Source organism: Ambystoma mexicanum, chromosome 5q (genome assembly GCF_040938575.1).
Source record: "Ambystoma mexicanum isolate Mex_15411 chromosome 5q, UKY_AmexF1_1, whole genome shotgun sequence".
Taxonomy (NCBI): domain Eukaryota; kingdom Metazoa; phylum Chordata; class Amphibia; order Caudata; family Ambystomatidae; genus Ambystoma; species Ambystoma mexicanum.
The window spans coordinates 278,131,659-278,151,574 of NC_090933.1; the positions used below are offsets into that span (position 1 = coordinate 278,131,659).

The 19,916-nt window shown below is 46.4% G+C and overlaps 1 protein-coding gene across 1 annotated transcript in view; it reads left to right on the top strand.

The window, feature by feature from the left end:
- RTTN (rotatin) overlaps positions 1-19,916 on the top strand; it is a 2,784,523-nt gene that overhangs the window by 2,528,468 nt on the left and 236,139 nt on the right. The window contains exon 40 of the mRNA XM_069620779.1: positions 17,908-18,045. Coding sequence (XP_069476880.1) covers positions 17,908-18,045 — 138 coding nt within the window. The remainder of the gene's footprint in view (positions 1-17,907; positions 18,046-19,916) is intronic.

Below are 19,916 nucleotides of genomic sequence, written 5' to 3' on the forward strand. Positions count from 1 at the left end.
TCAACAACCTCGTCTACAATGGAGAAACCCATCAAGCCCACTTCGTCCATGACTCTGATGACCATGACAACACCCTCTGCATCGACGACCTTGCTTTGATGACTACCTTGTACATCCACAAAGGCCCCATCACAGCCCACTGCCCTTTTCCTCCTTTCCTACATCCAGGTGACAATCTCTGTTCATGGTCAGCATTACTGTTCTTTCTGCCCACAGGGATGTATGCAACATATCAACTCCTTGAAAGCCTGTGAAATCAGAACAGACTCGTCAACTGTACCAGACATCCTTTATGAAAATTCCTGATTGCAGCAAATTATAAACTGTTTGAAAATGGGACTTTCCTATCTTCTGATTTTTCAGTGTGTTTTGACTTTTGATGCCTTTAATAGTACTCATACCCATTACAAGGCTTGTATTCTGATGCATTGATGAAATGCAACAATATTTTTTTGCACGCGACCTGGCATGTCTGCATCCTGAATGTCACTTTCTGTGATCTGTGCACATCTTCCACGTGACATTGACTCCCGTTTGGTTATGGCAACAGTTCCTTTTTACTGGAGTGACATATACAATGACCTGAGATTAGATTTTAGATCTATGGTCCAAAGCTTGTTCTGGTCATTACTCACAATTGAGTTTTTCAGGCTTGCCAAATAGCTCGTCTCCTGATCAGCTTCATTAGAAGCCCGGAACAATTTATCTTCTCATGCCAGAGGGCAGCTGTAGTACACTAATTGTGTTTTTATAATGGATTCTTTCCTGCCATGGATTTCTCATCTATGATAACCGTAGCCCAGCGCAGCTGTTCTCTGGAATTTTTTCTGCCACCAGAGGGGTGCTGCCTGACTCGGCGTCAAGTCTGTCAAATTCCTCTACGCTCCCTCGCCAGAAATGACATCAGGCCAGTATAAGTAGCAGCGCTGCGCCCCATGACTTCAGTTCATTTTTTCGTGCACTTTGTTTGCTTATTGGGAACGTGCTCGTCAAGCTCTTCGTTGCGTTTCACGATTGTCGAAGGCCTCCAGTTTTAAGCCTTGCGCGGGCTGTGGTAGACAAAGGTCTGTCTCCGATTTGTACCCCGTTTGCTTGTACGGTCTGGGTGAAGGCGCTCTCCGATTGAGTCGTGTTACTGACACGCTTCTTCTTCCTTGAAGAAAAAGAGCTACCTCTCCAAGGGTTCCCGGAGTTGACGGCACAAGCCTTTCCCAACCCAATCCTCCACGAAGGAGGGATGGGAAAGTTTTCAATTGAAGATGCTTGATATCTTTGCCAAGGCACCAGCGGCTATGGTCACGGCTCAGGGAGGGGAGCCGCAGGCTTCGGCCACAGCGCTGATGGGTCCCACTGCGTCTTCCATGACCTGCAGAGAACCCTTCGGTGACCACCCTGTGCACGCCTGGGCCCGGTCCACACAGTTTGTGCGCTCTGCGGCTGCATCATCCTCGACGTCAGTGACGCTGTAGACTCTGTGGCGCCACAAGAATTTGTTTTGCTTCCCAGAGACGCTTTCATGTAAAATATGTATGACTTTTATGATGAGGAAGGCAACCAGAACCCTTTTATGGGAGTGACAAAGTACTGGACCTGGCAGATGACCGGCAAGGGGCCAGCAGTTTGGACACTTCCCTAGAGTTGGACATTCTGCCAACACCAACAGCAGCGCCTGATGGTAAAGGTAACTGATACCCTGGGTCTCTCAGCACGGTCCACGTCCATAGTGCAATATATACTTTGCGAAATTCTGGACAACGCTTCGAAAGAAGGAGACGCTGCTGCTTCAACATGGCAGTGGAGACCCCAGTTTTGGAAGTGAAGGAGAAGCCTGCCTCGGTAGCCCCAGTGGACAGGGAACTGACTTGGTAATCTGTCCTGCTCCTTCGGACACAACCTTCCTCTCTGCCCACTCATCACTTGAAATCCTGGTGGTCCAGTCCACTACGGTGAGCCTAAAGACCTCTACCTTTCCATCCCTACCACCGGACAGGGAAAGCAAAAGGCTGGACGCTTGGGGCAAGAAGGTGTTTGCGTCAGGCAGTCTAGTACTGTGTGCGTGAATGCATCTTGTGCCATGGCAAAGTTCTCTTTTGGCCTCTGGTCGGCTGTAGCCAGTGCAGCAGAGCACGTTCCAGAGGGTGAGACGAGGGATGGTTTTCGATCCCTGATCTCAGACGGCAAGGAGGTGGCGCATCAGATGCTGCAATCTGGCCTAGACACGGCAGACTGCGTGGGCAGGTCCACGGCCACAAGCACTGTGGTCAGGTGCCATTCATGGCTACAGACGTCCAGGTTTGCGCCCGATGTCCAGACAAGGCTGCTAGATATGTCTTTTGACAGGCAGAAATTGTTTGGCGCTAAGGCTAACAACGCCCTCCAGAAAGTCCAGTCATCTAAGGTGACGGTCAAGTACCAGGGACTCGCGTACCAGTAGCCCACCACAAAATCCTTGTCACGAGACAGGGGTGTTGCCACTTTCCTCCATTTGCCTTAGGGGCCGTGGACAACCTGCCCCGGGAAGGAGCCAGGGCAGTTGCTTCCCAAGAGGCAGATGAAGAGGTGCGTAGCGAGGAGGTATCGCTGCAGCCATTGTCTGATCCACTCCCCAAGGGGCCAAACCTCAGTGACAGGATCCAACACCCGTCCCTGGTGGGGGAAAGCTATCCTTGTTCAGCAGGAAGTGGTCAGAGACCACGCCTAGTGCTTGGGGGCCTACAGGTTGTCAGCCAGAGGTATTGCCTGCCTTTTCTCCAACACCCACCAGACCAACGTCCACAGGCCACCCTTCTTTCTCCGGACCCCATCCTCCTGGAGCAGGTCCATCAACTTCCGGTGAAGAACGTTATCGAACTGGTTCCGCATTCAGAACGATGCAGGGGCGGTACTCCACCTACTTTCTGGTGCCATAGAAGGTCTGAGACGTGCATCAACTGTATTCCAATTTAAGTGAAAAACCAGTCTAGTCTATTTTCCAAAGTCAGGTAAACAACTTGTTCATCAGAATAAAACCACCGTGGTTGAGGGCACAATTAGTTGCTACTGAGGGAGGGAACTACTGTGGGTTTTAACACCCACAGGGGCAAGGCTGTGTGGGAAGACAGAAAAGGATAGAATGAGATTCTATTCTGTCCCTGTGTAGCGCTGCTAGACCGCCTACAAAAAAACAAGGGATAGAATAAGAGGAAAAACTAGCTTCTTCTAAATGTAATACACCATTCAGCCTTGCAGCAAATGTGCCCTACAACCACTCTCTCCCCCTATGTGTTTGCATGGGGAGAGACAAATACCAGATCTAAAAACAGTGTTATTGTGATGGGGAGCAACAACATCCTATGGGTTATATACAAATGTATTTACCCAAGGATTGTTAGTCACAACTCATCCACTGTGATTTTTAAAACAAGGAATATCACAAGGTCAGGTTGAAATCACTCTGAGCTAGTGTTTAGGCCAACAACAAAAAAGACAACAATTACAACATTCTCCACTCCCCCTTCTTCTAGAACCTCCTATTGATCTAGCGAGTGGAGGATGGTAAAACATTGCTCATAAATAGAAAGTGAATGTGGTATCGATCTTATGTAACAATTACTGTCTACCGGTTTCAGCGGCTCATGTTTATTAAGGTCGCTTTCTTCAGGACAGTCTTTTTCTATGTGTTTATCTCCACCGGGGAAGAGAGATGAGTGCTAAACCCCATGTGTAATTTCTGGTATGGAAAATGGATAGTAAATACTTTACCACCTCCTTGCTATGGCACGGCTGGACCAGACAGGTGACCTGTGTAAGAAAACAAGAACATATTCACTACACGTGTCTCCATAGGTTGCTCACTGACAATCAATGGCTTTAAGGATTAGCAATTTTTTAGTGCCAACCCTGATCTAAAACACACTACGCAGGGCGTGGTATGGGTTACCTCTTTAGCAAAGTTATGAGTCAAAGGATAAACAGAAACCAGTTGTGACACCCAGGGGACCCCCGACTACCACAGGCTAGCTAGAATATTAAATAGCCTGTTGCACGGCCCAAACCACTCTTTCATGAGTATGCTACTGAGCTGTGCTGTCTATTGTTAGCCTGGTCCTATATGTTGATACTGACCTAGGTATGGGTCTCTTCATGTGCCTCGGATGCGTTCACAAATAGCGAACGCTTGGTCTCACCCTGGATCAACTGTGTTTTCGTATTCCTGGATCAAAACAAACAATGCAAGCTGTGTTTAGATTCAGCTGTTCACATTGGAGGGCCGTAGCTATAGGGCACTTCAAGGTGCTTTTGGTACTGACAAATGCCCAGACTTTTCTTAGACCAGATACAGTTCAGAAAAGACTGGAGCTTCATTGCAAATAAGTGCACCAGAGACTGGCTTATACTTATAATTAACACAGCCAAGACCGTCTCAATCAAACTTATGAACGAAATTGAACTCAAAATTGACCAACTTAAATCAACGGAAGTTCTGGACAATTTCAAGAAAAAGCTCGATGAGCTGAACTCCCTGATTAAAGAATTCAAATATCTGAATATGAATAAAAAGATCAATAAATTGAAAAAAGACATAACATCATTTACGCACGAAAAAACGTATCCATACACCGTATACAGCTATTATGATGAACCGCAAGGAGCAGCAGTACAACAGGCTAGCTATACCAATAAGCTGGGGTGGCAGCCCAGACGCAACAATTACAGGAAACGCAATACACCAGTGCAATGGAGTTTTTCGAGCAGAAGCTCGGACGAGGATAGCAGACCAGGAACCTCGGGAGAACTAGGCCCTAGGCCACGGGACCAATCAAGCGATAGGGGTGTCCAATTTGTCAACACCAATCGGAGAGGACAAAACGACAATCATAAGTGTCATGTCTCCCAACGTTCATCATCACCCACCTGTCATTCACCACCATCGGAGCTCACGTGACTTTCGTGTCCCTGCACACGAACGGCGGCGATATCCCGCCAAACAAAGGAGACCTGTTCATTACGGCCCGAGGGCTCTTCGCCCCTTTCTTCACTGGCACCTCCCATGGAGATTCTCGCACGACTGGCGCTGCCGCTTGGGCACACACAGGACCGCGCGTCACGTGACGAGGCATCCACAACGGCCTTCGTCATCATCACGGGTCATGTGACACGGACCCTCACGTCCTCCCCCCCCCCGTGATGTGAATCAGGTGACCCTCCACACAGTTAAAGGAAGCAGAGAAACACGGAAGCACCTGTCATGATCTCTGCTTCCAAAAGGTCAGGGTTTTCCCAACTCTCTTGGAAGCAGATCCATAACCCAGGTTCCGAGTGACAACCAGTCCCAATTGGGACCTTTTGGACCCAGTCCTGGCACCAGTGGCACCAGGCTCATAAATATGCCCAGTCCCAGCGCTGGAAGCGCCGGGCTCATAATGCTTGGGTGGACTTACCTGCAGCAGACCATGCTGCTTACTTGCCTGCCAGTTGAGCCTCTGATCCTCTTCTGTTTGGAACTACTTTTCCTGTTGGGTGGGGCAGGAGCCACTCCCTAGATTCAGAACACTGGAACTCTTCTGGAAAGCAGGAACTCTGCTCTTACCTAGGCGTGGCTGTGGAAGGAGACACCTAAGCACTATTTAAACCACACCCGATGGATGAATCTTGCTTTGCGTTATTCTGCATCCTCTGCAGCAGAACGCTCATCGTGTCTTCTGCATCTGATCCTGGGCCTAACGAAAAAGGCTTACCATCCTGAATCCAGTCTTCAGCAACACCTATAAAGACAAGAAAGAACAGCTTAGCATTACGGTCTTCAGTGACAGCTCTTCACTTACCTGGTCCATCGGCTGTCACCAACGCCTCGCGCTGCATTCCGGCATCTGAAAGACAAAGGCTTACCAACTCTTTGCGCGCTCCTTCGGCGCTGCATCCCGCATCTGAAAGACAAAACAAGGTGCGTTTAAAGACATTGGGGAACTTTAATACTCACGTGCCATTACTCCTTTCCACATCTAACCCAGTGGGTATTCCGGCACCCTGCAGCCGCTCCGAACTTGTACCTGCAAAATAAAAAGACAGTTAGAGCGCATCGTGAAGCAGGCAACAAGCGCTTACTTACGTGCTTCCAGGCGCTTCTATTCATCACACGGGCTCCATCTTCAACTCACTTCAGCCCGTCATCCGCCATCGCCGGAACCCTGCAAAACAAGAGACATCATTACTAAAGACTTTAAAGACATTAGAATTACTCGAAACTTACCGTTCGTGCAGTAAACGACAGACAGCAGTCCTCTGAAGTCAAGAGGCCTGTTCCCCTTATCCAGTGAAGAAACTGGTTACAGCACCCTGCCCCGAGGCAGATGGAGAGCACGGCGTTCACTTACCTAAGGTGAGAGCGTTAACCTTTGGGGTTCTACAGGAGAAGAGAAAGGGAAGAAGAGAGAGACATTCAATAACCCAGTTCCTTAATCCCATATTTTCTATCTGCAGACATCTTACCCTTCGAGTCAGACATACAGTGCACAGAGGTCCAGCCCAAAGAGCCAGCCGTGTGTTACACATCACCTTTGAAGATACGGTATACGCCCAGTCAATACCGGCGCCTCTACGGGAATCAGGTGAGCGTTACAGCACCGCTTCACAGCTGCTTCCTTCACGGACTGATTTGGCGTTTTTGGATACTTTTGAATACTACGATTGCTCGACCACGGAACGTTACACGGATTGCCTCATCTCTGCCCCTGATATCACGCTGCTTTGTCTGCCTTGCTGGAAATCATCCCTGGATTGTCAACCTGCTGGTTTCCATTTCCCCCTACTGGTTTCTTGACCCGGATTTGTTCACTGGACTGCAAACGGATATCCTTTTGTACTGAATACTGAACTTTATGGTTACCTTTTTGGCCCTCGACTCGGAACTGCTTTTCTGGACTGCTCACGGATTGCCCTACGTATTTGTCTCAGGTGTTTCCATCTTCTCGAGCACTGTCAGAGAAACAACCGACCAGTGTATGCTGTACCCCCACTACTCCTCCATATCTCACAGGCCGCCATCTCCCTCACTTTTGGGTAAGCCCCTTTCTGATCTTCTATCACATGGTATTGTTGTTCATTCCCTTTTTTGATTAACCCTCCATTGCCTTACAGTGGTCAGGGGGTCCTTTGGCGTTTCTGGTTCCTGATCGACGGCATTCTTCACCTGTGACCTCAAGTGCCGCACGGGTAGTGTTTCTTTACTTCTGTCCGTGTGGTGCTTGGGGACGGAGGTAGTACTAATCTGCACGACCATCAAGACTTGAACAATAAGGCTTTTTTATACCGCGGCCAAAGAGGAGGCAGACGCAACAGGGGCCAAACACAGGGTTCCCTGGTAGTAACCAGGAGCAGGGGCCTACAGCAACAACACAACTATTAGTCATGAACCTGTCAGAGCACAATCTCAGTGATGCAGAAACAAGAGTCCTCCAAAAGGGACTGAGTTTTGTTCCTACTACGCGCCATGACGCTTTTCAGACCAGAATTGAAGTTGCAAGACTAATGAGAAACATCCGGTTACGGCAACACTTTGTAGAACTTGACCAACACCTTGAGTGCACAAGAGAACAAGACACCACTGGTCTACACCCCAAGTCAACCTATTATCCCCCCACTCCATCCGCAGAGTCAATGGTTTTTGAAAAAGCCATTTTCAAAAAGTTAGAGGAACTTGAAAAAGAAGATAAACCATGTTTCCAAAACCTCTCGAGACAAGAACAACAAGCACTACAAGGCCTAAAAAACAACTCGGCATTGACCATCAAACAAGCCGATAAAGGAGGTGCTACAGTCATCATGAACTCAGGAGATTATGATGCGATGGTTGTTAAACTATTGGATAACCCCAACCACTATAAAATCCTGAGAGAGGATCCTACACAGACCCTGCGACACACGATCGCTAATATAGTGGAAGAAGCGGCATGCGAGGAATACATCAGTACAAAAGAGGCAGCCTTTCTCACCCCAAGATTTCCGAAACTACCAGTTTTTTATGCCTTACCTAAGGTGCACAAGGGCATATCTCCCGTCTCCCCCACCAGCCCCCCGCACCCCCCCTGCTTCGGGGCAGGCCCATTGTAGCTGGAATTGAATCCATCTTGGAACCCCACCCGCAGTTCGTTGACTTCTTTCTGAAACCTGAAATTCCAAAAATGCAGGCGTATCTGAAAGACACCATGCGTGTCCTGAACATGCTACAAGAAGTCTCTTTTGATCCTACTACTCAATTTCTGGTGACACTAGACATTGAGGCACTCTACACAACCATACCACAGACAGCAACACTAGAAATAGTGGAGAAAGTACTTCGAGAACTTGAGATCCCACCGGCTGTGCCAATAGATTTCATCATGCAATTGGCCGAGTTGGCCCTAACACAGAATTTCTTTTTATACAATGAAACGTTCTATCAACAGTGCTCGGGGACTGCGATGGGTGCTACATTTGCCCCATCCCTGGCCAACCTTCATGTGGAAGAATTCGAAGAACACATTTATACAGCAACAAACCCCTTTCGATCACAGATATCTCTATGGACAAGATACATAGATGATATCTGGGCCATTTATACAGGGTCAGAAACTTCATTTTTACTGTTCTTGGACTGGCTCAATTCCCGTAACCCCTTTTTAAAATTCACCCACAGTATTTCCAAACAAGAGATCCATTTCTTGGATGTAGAAATCAAATCTGATGGAGGGTATCTTTCGACCACGGTGTTTTCAGGAAACCTACAGACCGAAATGCCCTATTGGACTACAGAAGTTTCCACCCACGAAGCCTACGGGAAAATCTCCAATTCGGACAGTTTTTGCGTTGCGTAACTGTTAAACCGTCCAAGAATATGATTCCCAAGCCAAGATTCTGGCAGACAAACTGGTGGAGAGGGGTTACAGTAAAAAGACAATAAAAATGGCCCACAAAAGAGCGAGAAATATTCCACACGCCCATCAGGTGAAAACACCATCACTGCAGTGTTCAGTTATTCCAACAAAGGGAACCAAATTAAAAGAGAAATTATTAAACTCTGGCCACTACTAAACATGGGGCCCGTTACTTTGCCCACACCACGGTTTGCCATCAAAAAGAGGAAGAACATACGAGACACTCTAATTCACTCATACACACCACCTCAGGATCCCATGAGACAGAAGACACTCTGGGGTACTACACCACCTTGTGGACACACACCCTGCGGACAATGCAATGTGTGTGCCCTGACGAAAAAATCCCAAACATTGGAATTGGGCCTAGCTACTCCATGGCGACAACAATCTCTAACCAATTGTAAATTGTAACACCTCCAACGTGATCTATATAATCACTTGTCCGTGCAACAAACAATACATAGGGATGACCACGAGATCAGTCAAAAAGCGCATACAAGAGCATATGTCATGTATACGAATTGAGAGGGAAAATGCCCCTCTAGTCGAGCACTTCAAAGCACAAAGACATAAAGCGAAAGAAATGACATGTACCATCATAGAGAAAGTCACGTGTAGAAGAAGAGGCGGAGATATGACCAACTTGCTCCTTAAGAGAGAACAAAGATGGATATTCCGTCAAAAATTTGACAAGGTGGGACTCAATGAGAATATTGTATGGCAAACTTTGGCTATGAACAACTGAGCATCCATGGACTTTTTTTTTTCCTTCCTCCCCCCCCCCACTTTTCTAATTTCTTTGACAGAGCATACTTTACGCTGGCACTGCGAGAGAATGCCTGTTCGATATGAGCCTTCACAACAACAGCGCTCATAGATGGGATGGGAGCATAGATCTTGCCCATTTTGACTATCGAGGCCGTTCAGAGACAGCGTTCGATGACACCGTATCATCAATTGCTAACTCACATCAGCCACGCGGTTCACTTGCGTCCCTTTATAACAAACCTGTCGGGCCGCGTCGCCATAGCAATAAGCTCAACAATGGATGGTAGTAATGGCCGCTCGCGTCCGCGTATTGAGTCCTGTCAGATGCCTGACTTCCGGGCAGACGGTGAAGTGGGCGACACGTGCCGCAGACGCGACGCGTTAGACGCACAGCACGTGATTTTGGATGGGCTTTCTATTGGTCCTCCAATAGTTCGGCCGATGTACGCGGTAGAGAGAGAGCACTTACGGACTTGAGCTGATATCGGAGTACGGTAAGAGACTTCACAAGCGCTTATTGGGCCAAATAGCTAGTAGCGCTGCCGGCTACATGGTCCGAGTTTAAATGGACATTTGTCAGCACCAAAAGCACCTTGAAGTGCCCTATAGCTACGGCCCTCCAATGTGAACAGCTGAATAAGACAACACAATTGATCCAGGGTGAGACCAAGCGTTCGCTATTTGTGAACGCATCCGAGGCACATGAAGAGACCTATACCTAGGTCAGCATCAATGTATAGGACCAGGCTAACAATAGACAGCACAGCTCAGTAGCATACTCATGAAAGAGTGGTTTGGGCCGTGCAACAGGCTATTTAATACTCTAGCTAGCCTGTGGTAGTCGGGGGTCCCCTGGGTGTCACAACTGGTTTCTGTTTATCCTTTGACTCATAACTTTGCTAAAGATGTAACCCATACCACGCCCTGCTAGTGTGTTTTAGATCAGGGTTGGTACTAAACAATTGCTAATCCTTAAAGCCATTGACTGACAGTGAACAACCTATGGAGACACGTGTAGTGAATATGTTCTTGTTTTCTTACACAGGTCACCTGTCTGGTCCAGCCGTGCCATAGCAAGGAGGTGGTAAAGTATTTACGATCCACTTTCCATATCAGAAATTACACATGGGGTTTAGCACTCATCTCTCTTCCCCGGTGGTGATAAACACATAGAAAAAGACTGTCCTGAAGAAAGCGACCTTAATAAACATGAGCCGCTGAAACCGGTAGACAGTAATTCCTACATAAGATAGATACCACATTCACTTTCTATTTATGAGCAATTTTTTACCATCCTCCACTCGCTAGATCAATAGGAGATTCTAGAAGAAGGCGGAGTGGAGAATGTTGTAATTGTCTTTTTTGTTGTCGGTCTAAACACTAGCTCAGAGTGATTTCAGCCTGACCTGTGATATTCCTTGTTTTAAAAATCACAGTGGATGAGTTGTGACTAACAATCCTTGGGTAAATACATTTGTTTATAACCCATAGGATGTTGTTGCTCCCCATCACAATAACACTGTTTTTAGATCTGGTATTTGTCTCTCCCCATGCAAACACATAGGGGGAGAGAGTGGTTGTAGGGCACATTTGCTGCAAGGCTTAATGGTGTATTACATTTAGAAGGAGCTAGTTTTTCCTCTTATTCTATCCCCTGTTTTTTGTAGGCGGTCCTGCAGCGCTACACGGGGACAGAATAGCTGACTAAGAAGGGATACTTAGAATCTCATTCTATCCTTTTCTCTCTTCCCACACAGCCTTGCCTCTGTTGGTGTTAAAACCCACAGTAGTTCCCTCCCTCAGTAGCAACTAATTGTGCCCTCAACCACAATGGTTTTATTCCGATGAACAAGTTGTTTACCTGACTTTGGAAAATAGACTAGACTCTGTCTTTTCACTTGAAATGGAATACAGTTGGTAATTGTCCATACCTTTCGTGTTATAAATTGCTTCAATAAGGGCATTCCCTGTCAACCTTACCCTTTGCCCACATATATTTTGTAATGACTGAGACGTGCATCCCCTTTTGACGGCTGCTGAACTTGTTCCTCCGCAAGGACAAGTTCAAGGGGGTCACTCTAGCCCAGATCCTGCAAGCCCTGCATCTGCAGGACTAGTTGGTTTCCCTGGTTCTTCAGGACACCTGCTTCCATTTACAGATTCATCTGAAGCACAGGACCTACCTGAGGTTCGTGGTAGGCCAACAACATTACCAATTCAGGGTCCTACCATTTGGTCTTTCGTCAGCAACCTGGGTTTTCATCAAACTGCTGGCAGCGGCTCAACTCAGAATAGAGGGCATCCATGTCTTTCCCTACCTGGACGACTGGCTCCTCCAAGCTTGCTCACTGGAGCTAGTGTCGGAACATCTTCTCCGTACATGCACTCACTTGCACAGTTTGAGCTTTTCCCTGAACTTCAAAAAGCCTCAGGTTCTGCCATCCCAGTCTCTCCTATTAATCAGGGCAATCTTGGACACTCATCTGGGCACTGCTTTACTGCCTGAGGATCGAGTAGCGAACATTGTCTGAATGGTCAATGTCCTCCAATTACAGACACAATTCTGAGCCTTGACTTCCTGTGCCTTCTTGGCCTCATGGCGTCGTGCATCCTAGTGGTGCTGGAGGCAAGACTGCGCATGAGAATGCTTGAGTGGCTTCTTTGTTGCCAATGGTCGCAGTTCCAGGGCCACATGTCAGACCTCCTCGAGGTCTCGAGTCGGGTCCCTCAGGCCCTAGCATTTTGGAGCAGGTGAGACAATTTGCTGAAAGGCGCGTTTTTTCAACAACCTAGGCCCCATGTGACAGTGGTCACAGGGGCATCCTTGATTGGCTTGGGCGCTCAGCTGTCAGACCTGACAGTGAGTGCACTGTGGTCTCCCACAGAGTCTCAGGTGCACATCAACTTGCTGGAGTTGAGGGGGCGATCAGGCTGGCCCTGGTAGCCTCCATCCCCTCTGTAAAATGCTGATCCTGATGGACAAATTAGTGGCCATGCACTACCTCAACTAGCAAGATGGAGTGAGGTCCTTGTCTCTGTGCAGAGAAGCAATGAGACTGTGGTTTTGGACTCTGGAGATCAATGTCTCCCTGTTGGCGGTTTATCTGGCCAGACAGGAGAACGTCACAGTGAATGCATTGAGCAGACAGACCTTGGCCTCCCACGAGTGGGAGCTCTGTCAGGAAGTTCTGGAGGAGATATTCTCTCTTTGGGGGACTCCTCAAGTGGACCTCCTCACTTCCAGTGTCAACCTGGAAGTGCAAATTGTTCTGCTTCAGGGAATTTCCTCATCAAGGAGCTTTGGGGGACGCATTGATGGTCGATTAGACTTTCGGCCTTCTCTATGCATTTTCTCTGATCCCTGTCATCCCGCTGGTCCTCAGAAGACTGCCTCTGTTCGGAACGATGCTGATCTTGATCGCCCCAGACTGGGTCCAAAAAAAATTGGTATCAGGGGTTGCTGATCATGTCCATCTGCCCTCCCTGGCAGCGCCTTCTGAGGATAGTCGACTTGCTCTCCCAGTTGGAGGTGCGTGTCCTCCACCCAAACTTTAGCAGCCTGACACTTCATTAATGGCTACTGAGAGGCTGAGATATAAGGAGTGGGCCTTGTCGGATGACGTCCCTGATGTTCTCCTTTCAGCTTGGAGGCCCGCTACGAAGTCGGTTTATAGCTGCAGATGGTGTACATTTTCGATTTGGTCCCGGGAGAGGGATCTGGATCCTTTATCCTGACCTCTGTCCCCTGTGTTGGATTTTCTGCTTTCCTTGGCCCAAGCAGGCCTGCAGATGGGCACTGTAAAGGGTTACATCACCGCTATTTCTGTGTTCTAGAGGTCTCCAAAGCAGGGCTAGTTGAAATTGTTGGGCCAATCTTTCGAAATTGAGAAAAAAATGTTCCAAGTCCTCTGCATCTCTATAGGGTTGCAATACCCTGTGGGGAAGAATGGATCTTTGTTGGGCGACAACAATTTGATCCAGTCCAGTTTGAAATCAGATCTCTGCTTGTATTTGATGGGCTATTCACTGTGTTAATAAAGTCTCTAGGGTGGCCATTGTGGCGCTCAGGGAAGGGTTGGTCAAATAGTCATTAGCTATGGTTGGGACTTTAGCATGTTCCCCGTCGGAGTAGTCAACTTCCTGTTCAAATGCATGAAGATTGTCCTTTTCAACAGGTTCTTCTGCCTAATCAAATAAAAAGGAACAAAACTCCCCTTCCGGTTCCTAAGTGGTCTCTAATCCTTCCTCAGCCCCATGTTCAGGTGGAACACTAGGTTTCAGAAGCTCTTCTGATGAAAATGTAAGCTGTTCCTTTTCTGTAGGGATCGTAACAGGCCTCTTGAGACTTGGTTTAATCCCCAAAGAACCTACCGGCAGGAGGTCTCCACTGGTGTTAACAAGATTTATTTTACTGTTGGTTTTTACAGCGTAATCTGATAACGTCAAAGCATTTCATGGAGGTTGTCCTTGAAAGAGTAGCTGCTGACACCCAATAGAGAGATTACATTTATTTACTATTATTTGTTTGTCAGAGATTCTCATCTGCGACCACTTCAATTATGAACTCTTCTCCCTGCAGTTGTTTCATCATCGGGATCATAGGAGGTACCACTTGAGATAATTAATATAGCTATATGATTCTGATGGGTTCCCCAGTTTATATCAGCTGAGTCAGTATCCCACACCTGTTAACATCTGTGAGGAACCAGGAATGAGACACGGACACAGCGGGCTCATGGTGGTTGGCATTAACCTTTTTGGCATAAAGGTTTTGGAAAATTCCTCACTGTCCCTATCCTTGGAGGTATTTCCCTACCTCAACCAAAACTAAGGTCCTGTCCTTTGTCATGATGTCCAAAGCAAAAATGTCTTGTAGCCAAAATCCTATCCTAGCCCTCTCATTCTAAAAGTAACTCTAAGGTGTTATGGGTATTGTCTCTGTCTTGAAAATTGCACAAATGTTCAAGTTCAACAAAAGGGTATAAATCCAACAATAGTCCCAAATGGATAATGTTCACAGTTCCAGGGAATGACTCCCTTCCACAGGTCTCTCTTCATCAACACAAAAGGTTCAAAAGAACATCCAAGTTCTCTGTAACCCAAGAGGATATCCCCCTACTCTTTTTGTTGTAATTCACTCCAGGGGAAATATCCTAAAGGCATGAATCTTCATTGGGATTCACTGACTCACAAAACACCTGGTACACTCTCCTGCCAGATTCTCACATATTGTTCCTTGGTGCAGTTTGGATTAGGGTCCCAGACTTGCAAAACACCTAGTATCCTTGGTACAATTTGGGTGCAGGGCCCAGAATCGCAAAACACCTGGTATACTCTCCTTCCTGATTCCCTCATACAGTTCCTTGGTACAATTTGGGTGCGGTTCCAAACTCACAAAACACTTGGGATACTCTCCTGCCAGGTTCTCTCATATGTTCATTCACTTTAAAGATCTCAGGGTATATATGTTAATTCACTTTCAAGATCTCAGGGTATATATGTTCATTCACTTTCAAGATCTCAGGGTATATGCTTTTCCCCAAGTTCCTTTTAGAATTGGTGTATTTGTATTTCCCCCAAACACAGGGACTATGCAACTCAGTCTGTGATGTAAGCCATGGGGAATTTGCCTCCCGTTCCAGTTGGGGACCCTCTCTAGCTCCCGCATGGGGCTTTGACCTACCACTTCGGGCTCACCAGTTTTAGAAGGGATCATTTGGCTTCTCCAACCCCACTTGGGTCCTTCTCAGCTTCTCTCTCCAGTTGGGTTTGCGCTTTCTCCAGTTTCCTCCCGGGCCCAACTTTCCACCCTTCCTCTCTGGGCTCACTGGCTTTAGGACAGCTACCTTGGCTTCTTTGCCTGCTCTGGTCCTTCTCAGCCTCCACTCCGTCTCCAGTTCGGGCAGCGTGTCTCTGTGGCTAGTGGCGGTCTGCCCATCTCTCCGGCTTCTCTTGCCGGCATAAAGCTCCTTTGCCTCGCGTCCCGCTTCAGCGTCTCTTCTGCCTGCAAGAATATCTCTCTGGCCCAGACGCTGCCTCCCTCTTTCTTCGTGCCACTTCTTTGCTTGCATTTCCACCTGATAGCTTTGCTTTCCGAGTGTTCACTAGCCAGTCGAATCTCTCTGCAGTTCTCCACCGCTCCATCTCTAAATTACTGCATTACTGAAGGGAGCCATTTTGGAGCCAATCAGATTTCTCCAATAGCTAGACCGTTCACTTCAGTCTAGCGGAGCGATCTTCATGCCGGTTGCTCTCTTCCTCATGTCAGTCTTTGTTACTGATGTAACTATGTGATGTTTAAACATTCTATTACTAAGTGTTGGAGAATATGGAGGGTTACTGCCATGAAATGTCATGAGGGTCTGAGGCACTGAAGGGGTGTCCCTAAAAGGGAATGGGGGAATAACCCTGTCTTACCCAATGATGTCACTCACCCCCATGTGGGACAGCTCCCCCAATGTGGTCCTCCTTCAAATACATGCCCCCAGGACAGGATCAGCTACCTCTGGGAAAGGAGTGATGACATCATCAGATTCATCACAACACCCTAGCTACACGGATTAAGCTTCTTCAAATGAATACTGTTAAAAGAAGGAAAGCCTTAATTTTATTACAGATACACATCTGTGTTTGTTATCTATTGAAGAAGGGAGAATGACCTTGGGGTGTCGGAGTTTTCCTGGCATAACAACGTTAACTATTGTGTTATTTGGGGAGACTGAAATCCTCCTTAGTGTAGTCATGAAATCTTCCACTCGTTCCATTGAGCTCAATGTACTGAAAATGTTCAAAAACCTGTTGATAAAGGGGTGAGGTAACAGTCTTGGGTTGCATGGGAATTGTATGTTATTCTTGCATTGTTGGGTTTTTATCACAATTCTCCTGTTTGAAGCTACTGCTCCTAAAGGCAGCCCTTTTTTGGGCCAGAGTGGCCTGCAAAGAGTTGGATTTTCAGCCCATATGTGGTTTCAACCCACAGCCACCAAACCTCTTTGGTGCCGCTCCCCACACCACATCCAATTAAGACGTTGCCCTACTCATTGTCCTCCAGACACCTGCCAGCTCTGACACAGGTGACAATTTACTTTCAACCAGCCATGGTGCCACTCCCTTACCGCATTCACATCAGCGATAACACACACATGTGCACACATATCTGCTCTCCCATGCCCGTGGCATCCTTCTTCCGTGGGGCTGGGTGCTTCCTGTTCAGTATACAGCCATTTAGACAGCGTTTCCTGGGCAGTCTTTTTTAAAGGCGACCTAGGAAATGCTGTCTAAAAACCGAATACACTGTGTTCACCCTGCAGTTCTACTATTACAGATTTGACAAACCAACCTCACCAGAGATTTTTGTCCCACATCCGTTTTCCCTGACAGTAGTGTTATGTACCTACATATGTTGCACATTGGCTGGGCAGGTGGTACCTGAGTACCTTGGAGCTTGTTCCAGTAGAGGACTAGCAGCGACTTGTGCCTTGCAAAGATGGGTAATTCTTGGCCATCTGTAAAGCAGAAGCATCAGCCTGACTTCACACATTCTGAAAACATTATTGTTTGGACTAGTTATTGGGTCACAATGCCTGCTTATGCATGGCTGCATTCCTGTTTTAGGTGATGATCCTCGCTCCACTCTTTTGTCCATATCTTCCATACTGCTCTGCAATATAAGATGATTATCAGTAAGTGCATGCAATCCATTAATAGAAGAAATGACTTCCCCTGATAATATTCTTTCTGATGGATTCTCCTCTCCCACTGTGTTGGGAGCTCATCCATCTGATTCTCATTCCCTCATCTGTTGGGTGCAGTGGAAAAAATGATGGAACAGATGTCACCAGCTGCTTGGTATCCTCTTGTAATACGAATGGCACAGTCAATTCCAGGGCCGTGAAGTTCATGGCCTTGTCTGGGTCAACCTGAAACAGCACTGCAACAGCTGCTAAGGCAATTGTTTCCAAAAACAGCTGACACTGACTGAACATCTTGGATAAGGAATCTGTTGGAGGAGAGTCCATCAGAAAGAGCATTACTGGAAGTTGGTAATTTGCTCTTCTATTGGAACCGTTGCAGTCCTGTTACTTTCATGGGGATTGTTTGCCATAGGCCTTCTTCTGCCTTATTAACTTTCTTTTGTAAACTGCTTAGTTGGTAAGGAATAGTTAAAGTAAGTTTAGATTGTCTTTGACTAATGGTATATTGCTTACGTCCTAATAATTATATAATTTACATGTCCTTATTTCAGACACAGAATTGACATCAACGCTTCACCAGACATGGACAGATATCTTCAATCTTCTAATTACTCTGTTAAAGAGAGGAGGCCAGCGTTGTCTTCCATCTGTAATCACCGCCCTTGCAAAGCATTGGACTGCAATAATTGGTAAAACTGTATACTATCCTTGTAAAGAAATGTTGACTCAAGTTTGATTAGCAGTGTTTAAGTATGTTGGAAGTGGTATAAAATTGCATTGTATGCTCCATGGGTTAGGACATTAGTGTACAAGTGCATTGATCAACACATGTTTGTCACTCATCTTAACTAATTTGATGTATGCTCGGCATGTGACATTGGCTCTTGGCAGTGATCTATATTCATCCATCTTTCTGCGAGGTAAGTCGCTGAAGGAAAATAGCAGTGTCAAGTGACTTTTGTTTTTTATTTTTGTATTTTAATTGAAGCGAGAACCACTGTTTCCATCAACTTTAAATGAAAACTCATTAGGAATGTCTGAAATAGAAAGAGTATAGGTCCTAAAGGAAAACGTTCACACATTCACAAAGGAAGTAGAATGCAGTTCTTTACACACTGTTGCCTCAAATTGAAGTAGTTTGAACTGATCAAATAAGTGTTTTTCTGTACTCACCCTCATTCCTTGGTGCATATTTAGCAGTGTAGGCCAATGATTTGGTTGAGCACCCATTTACATTTGGAACAAATAAGATTGATGGCACTGATGTTTTCATGATCCTTCAAAGTGCATGTGTTTAGAACACTTCTCAAGAGATATATCTGCCTGTAATATCCCAGCATATATACTGCTGTCTAGATTTCTAAAGCACTGTTTCATAAGCCCAGCTTGTCGTTCAGTGGGGCTGCACCCCAGCCGATCTTATCCTTTTGAGAAAAACTTTGATCAGTTCTAGCTGTAAGTGAATTCGCTTCAACAAAGTACTCAGACTTCTGACTGAGCCAGCCTTCTGTTCATGATTCATCTCTCAAGGGAATTGACGGTTGGACATCCAGTACCAAGCTATGACCAAACAGGAAATGTTTTTTCTCGAGCAGTTTGGTTCTTCTACTCATGCTTTATTGCCCTGTTTTTTCTTCCTTTCAGTCTGCCTGTCATCCTCTGGGCTATTTGGCTCCGACTATAGCCTGCCCCTGCATATGCCGTTTGGATTGTGACTTCGACTTGCTTACTATAACATTTGGTTTCACCTGCATGTTTCCTGGACTGCCTTACTGATTGAGGATTTGTATAGGTTTTGGGTGTGTCTATAGCTGATATACTAGGAAAGTGCCTTGTACCCAAACTGGCTCCCTTTCCTAATTAGGATCTCTTACTGGTAGGGTTCTGTTTCACCCTCTGCTGTCTGGGTTAGGGCCTTTGCGATTTCTTTTATTTTGTGTAATTTTTGTTTGTTTGTTTATTTATGTGTATGGCACACCCAACCCGACGGTATCTGGGCTCCTTTGGCATAAAAGGTAACAAGTATATTTTCAGTTTAGTTACAGTGGATACAAGAATAAGATACAATACAGTACAATAGATACAGTGAATTATATAGAAAAGGTAATGAAATATATACAACAATACATGTAGGAGCATTACTTGGTGGTCAGGAGAAGTTACATGGTAATGACAAAGCGGTCCGATATCCTCGTAAGTGCATGACTAGAGCTGACCATTAGTGTCCTTGTTAACAAGCCACTTTATGGTATTACGTCTAAATATGAAGGAAGATTGGTTGGCTCTCAATAATGGAGGTAATGTTTTCCATGCTTGTGCAGCCATTACAGGGAAGCTGCTTCCTCCTGCTTTTTTACGCTTAAACCTAGGCACAACCAGGCAAGCTGTGTTGACTGTCCTTGTTGGACATGTAGTGGATTTTTTCGTGAATCTAGGGGTAGATAGGGGCTGCTTGATTAAGGCATTTATGTGTGAGAGCTAAGGTTTTAAGCATAATTTTGTCCTTAGCAGAGAGCCATTTGATTTGTCTCCTCAAGTGCGAGATGCGTCCTCTCCTTGG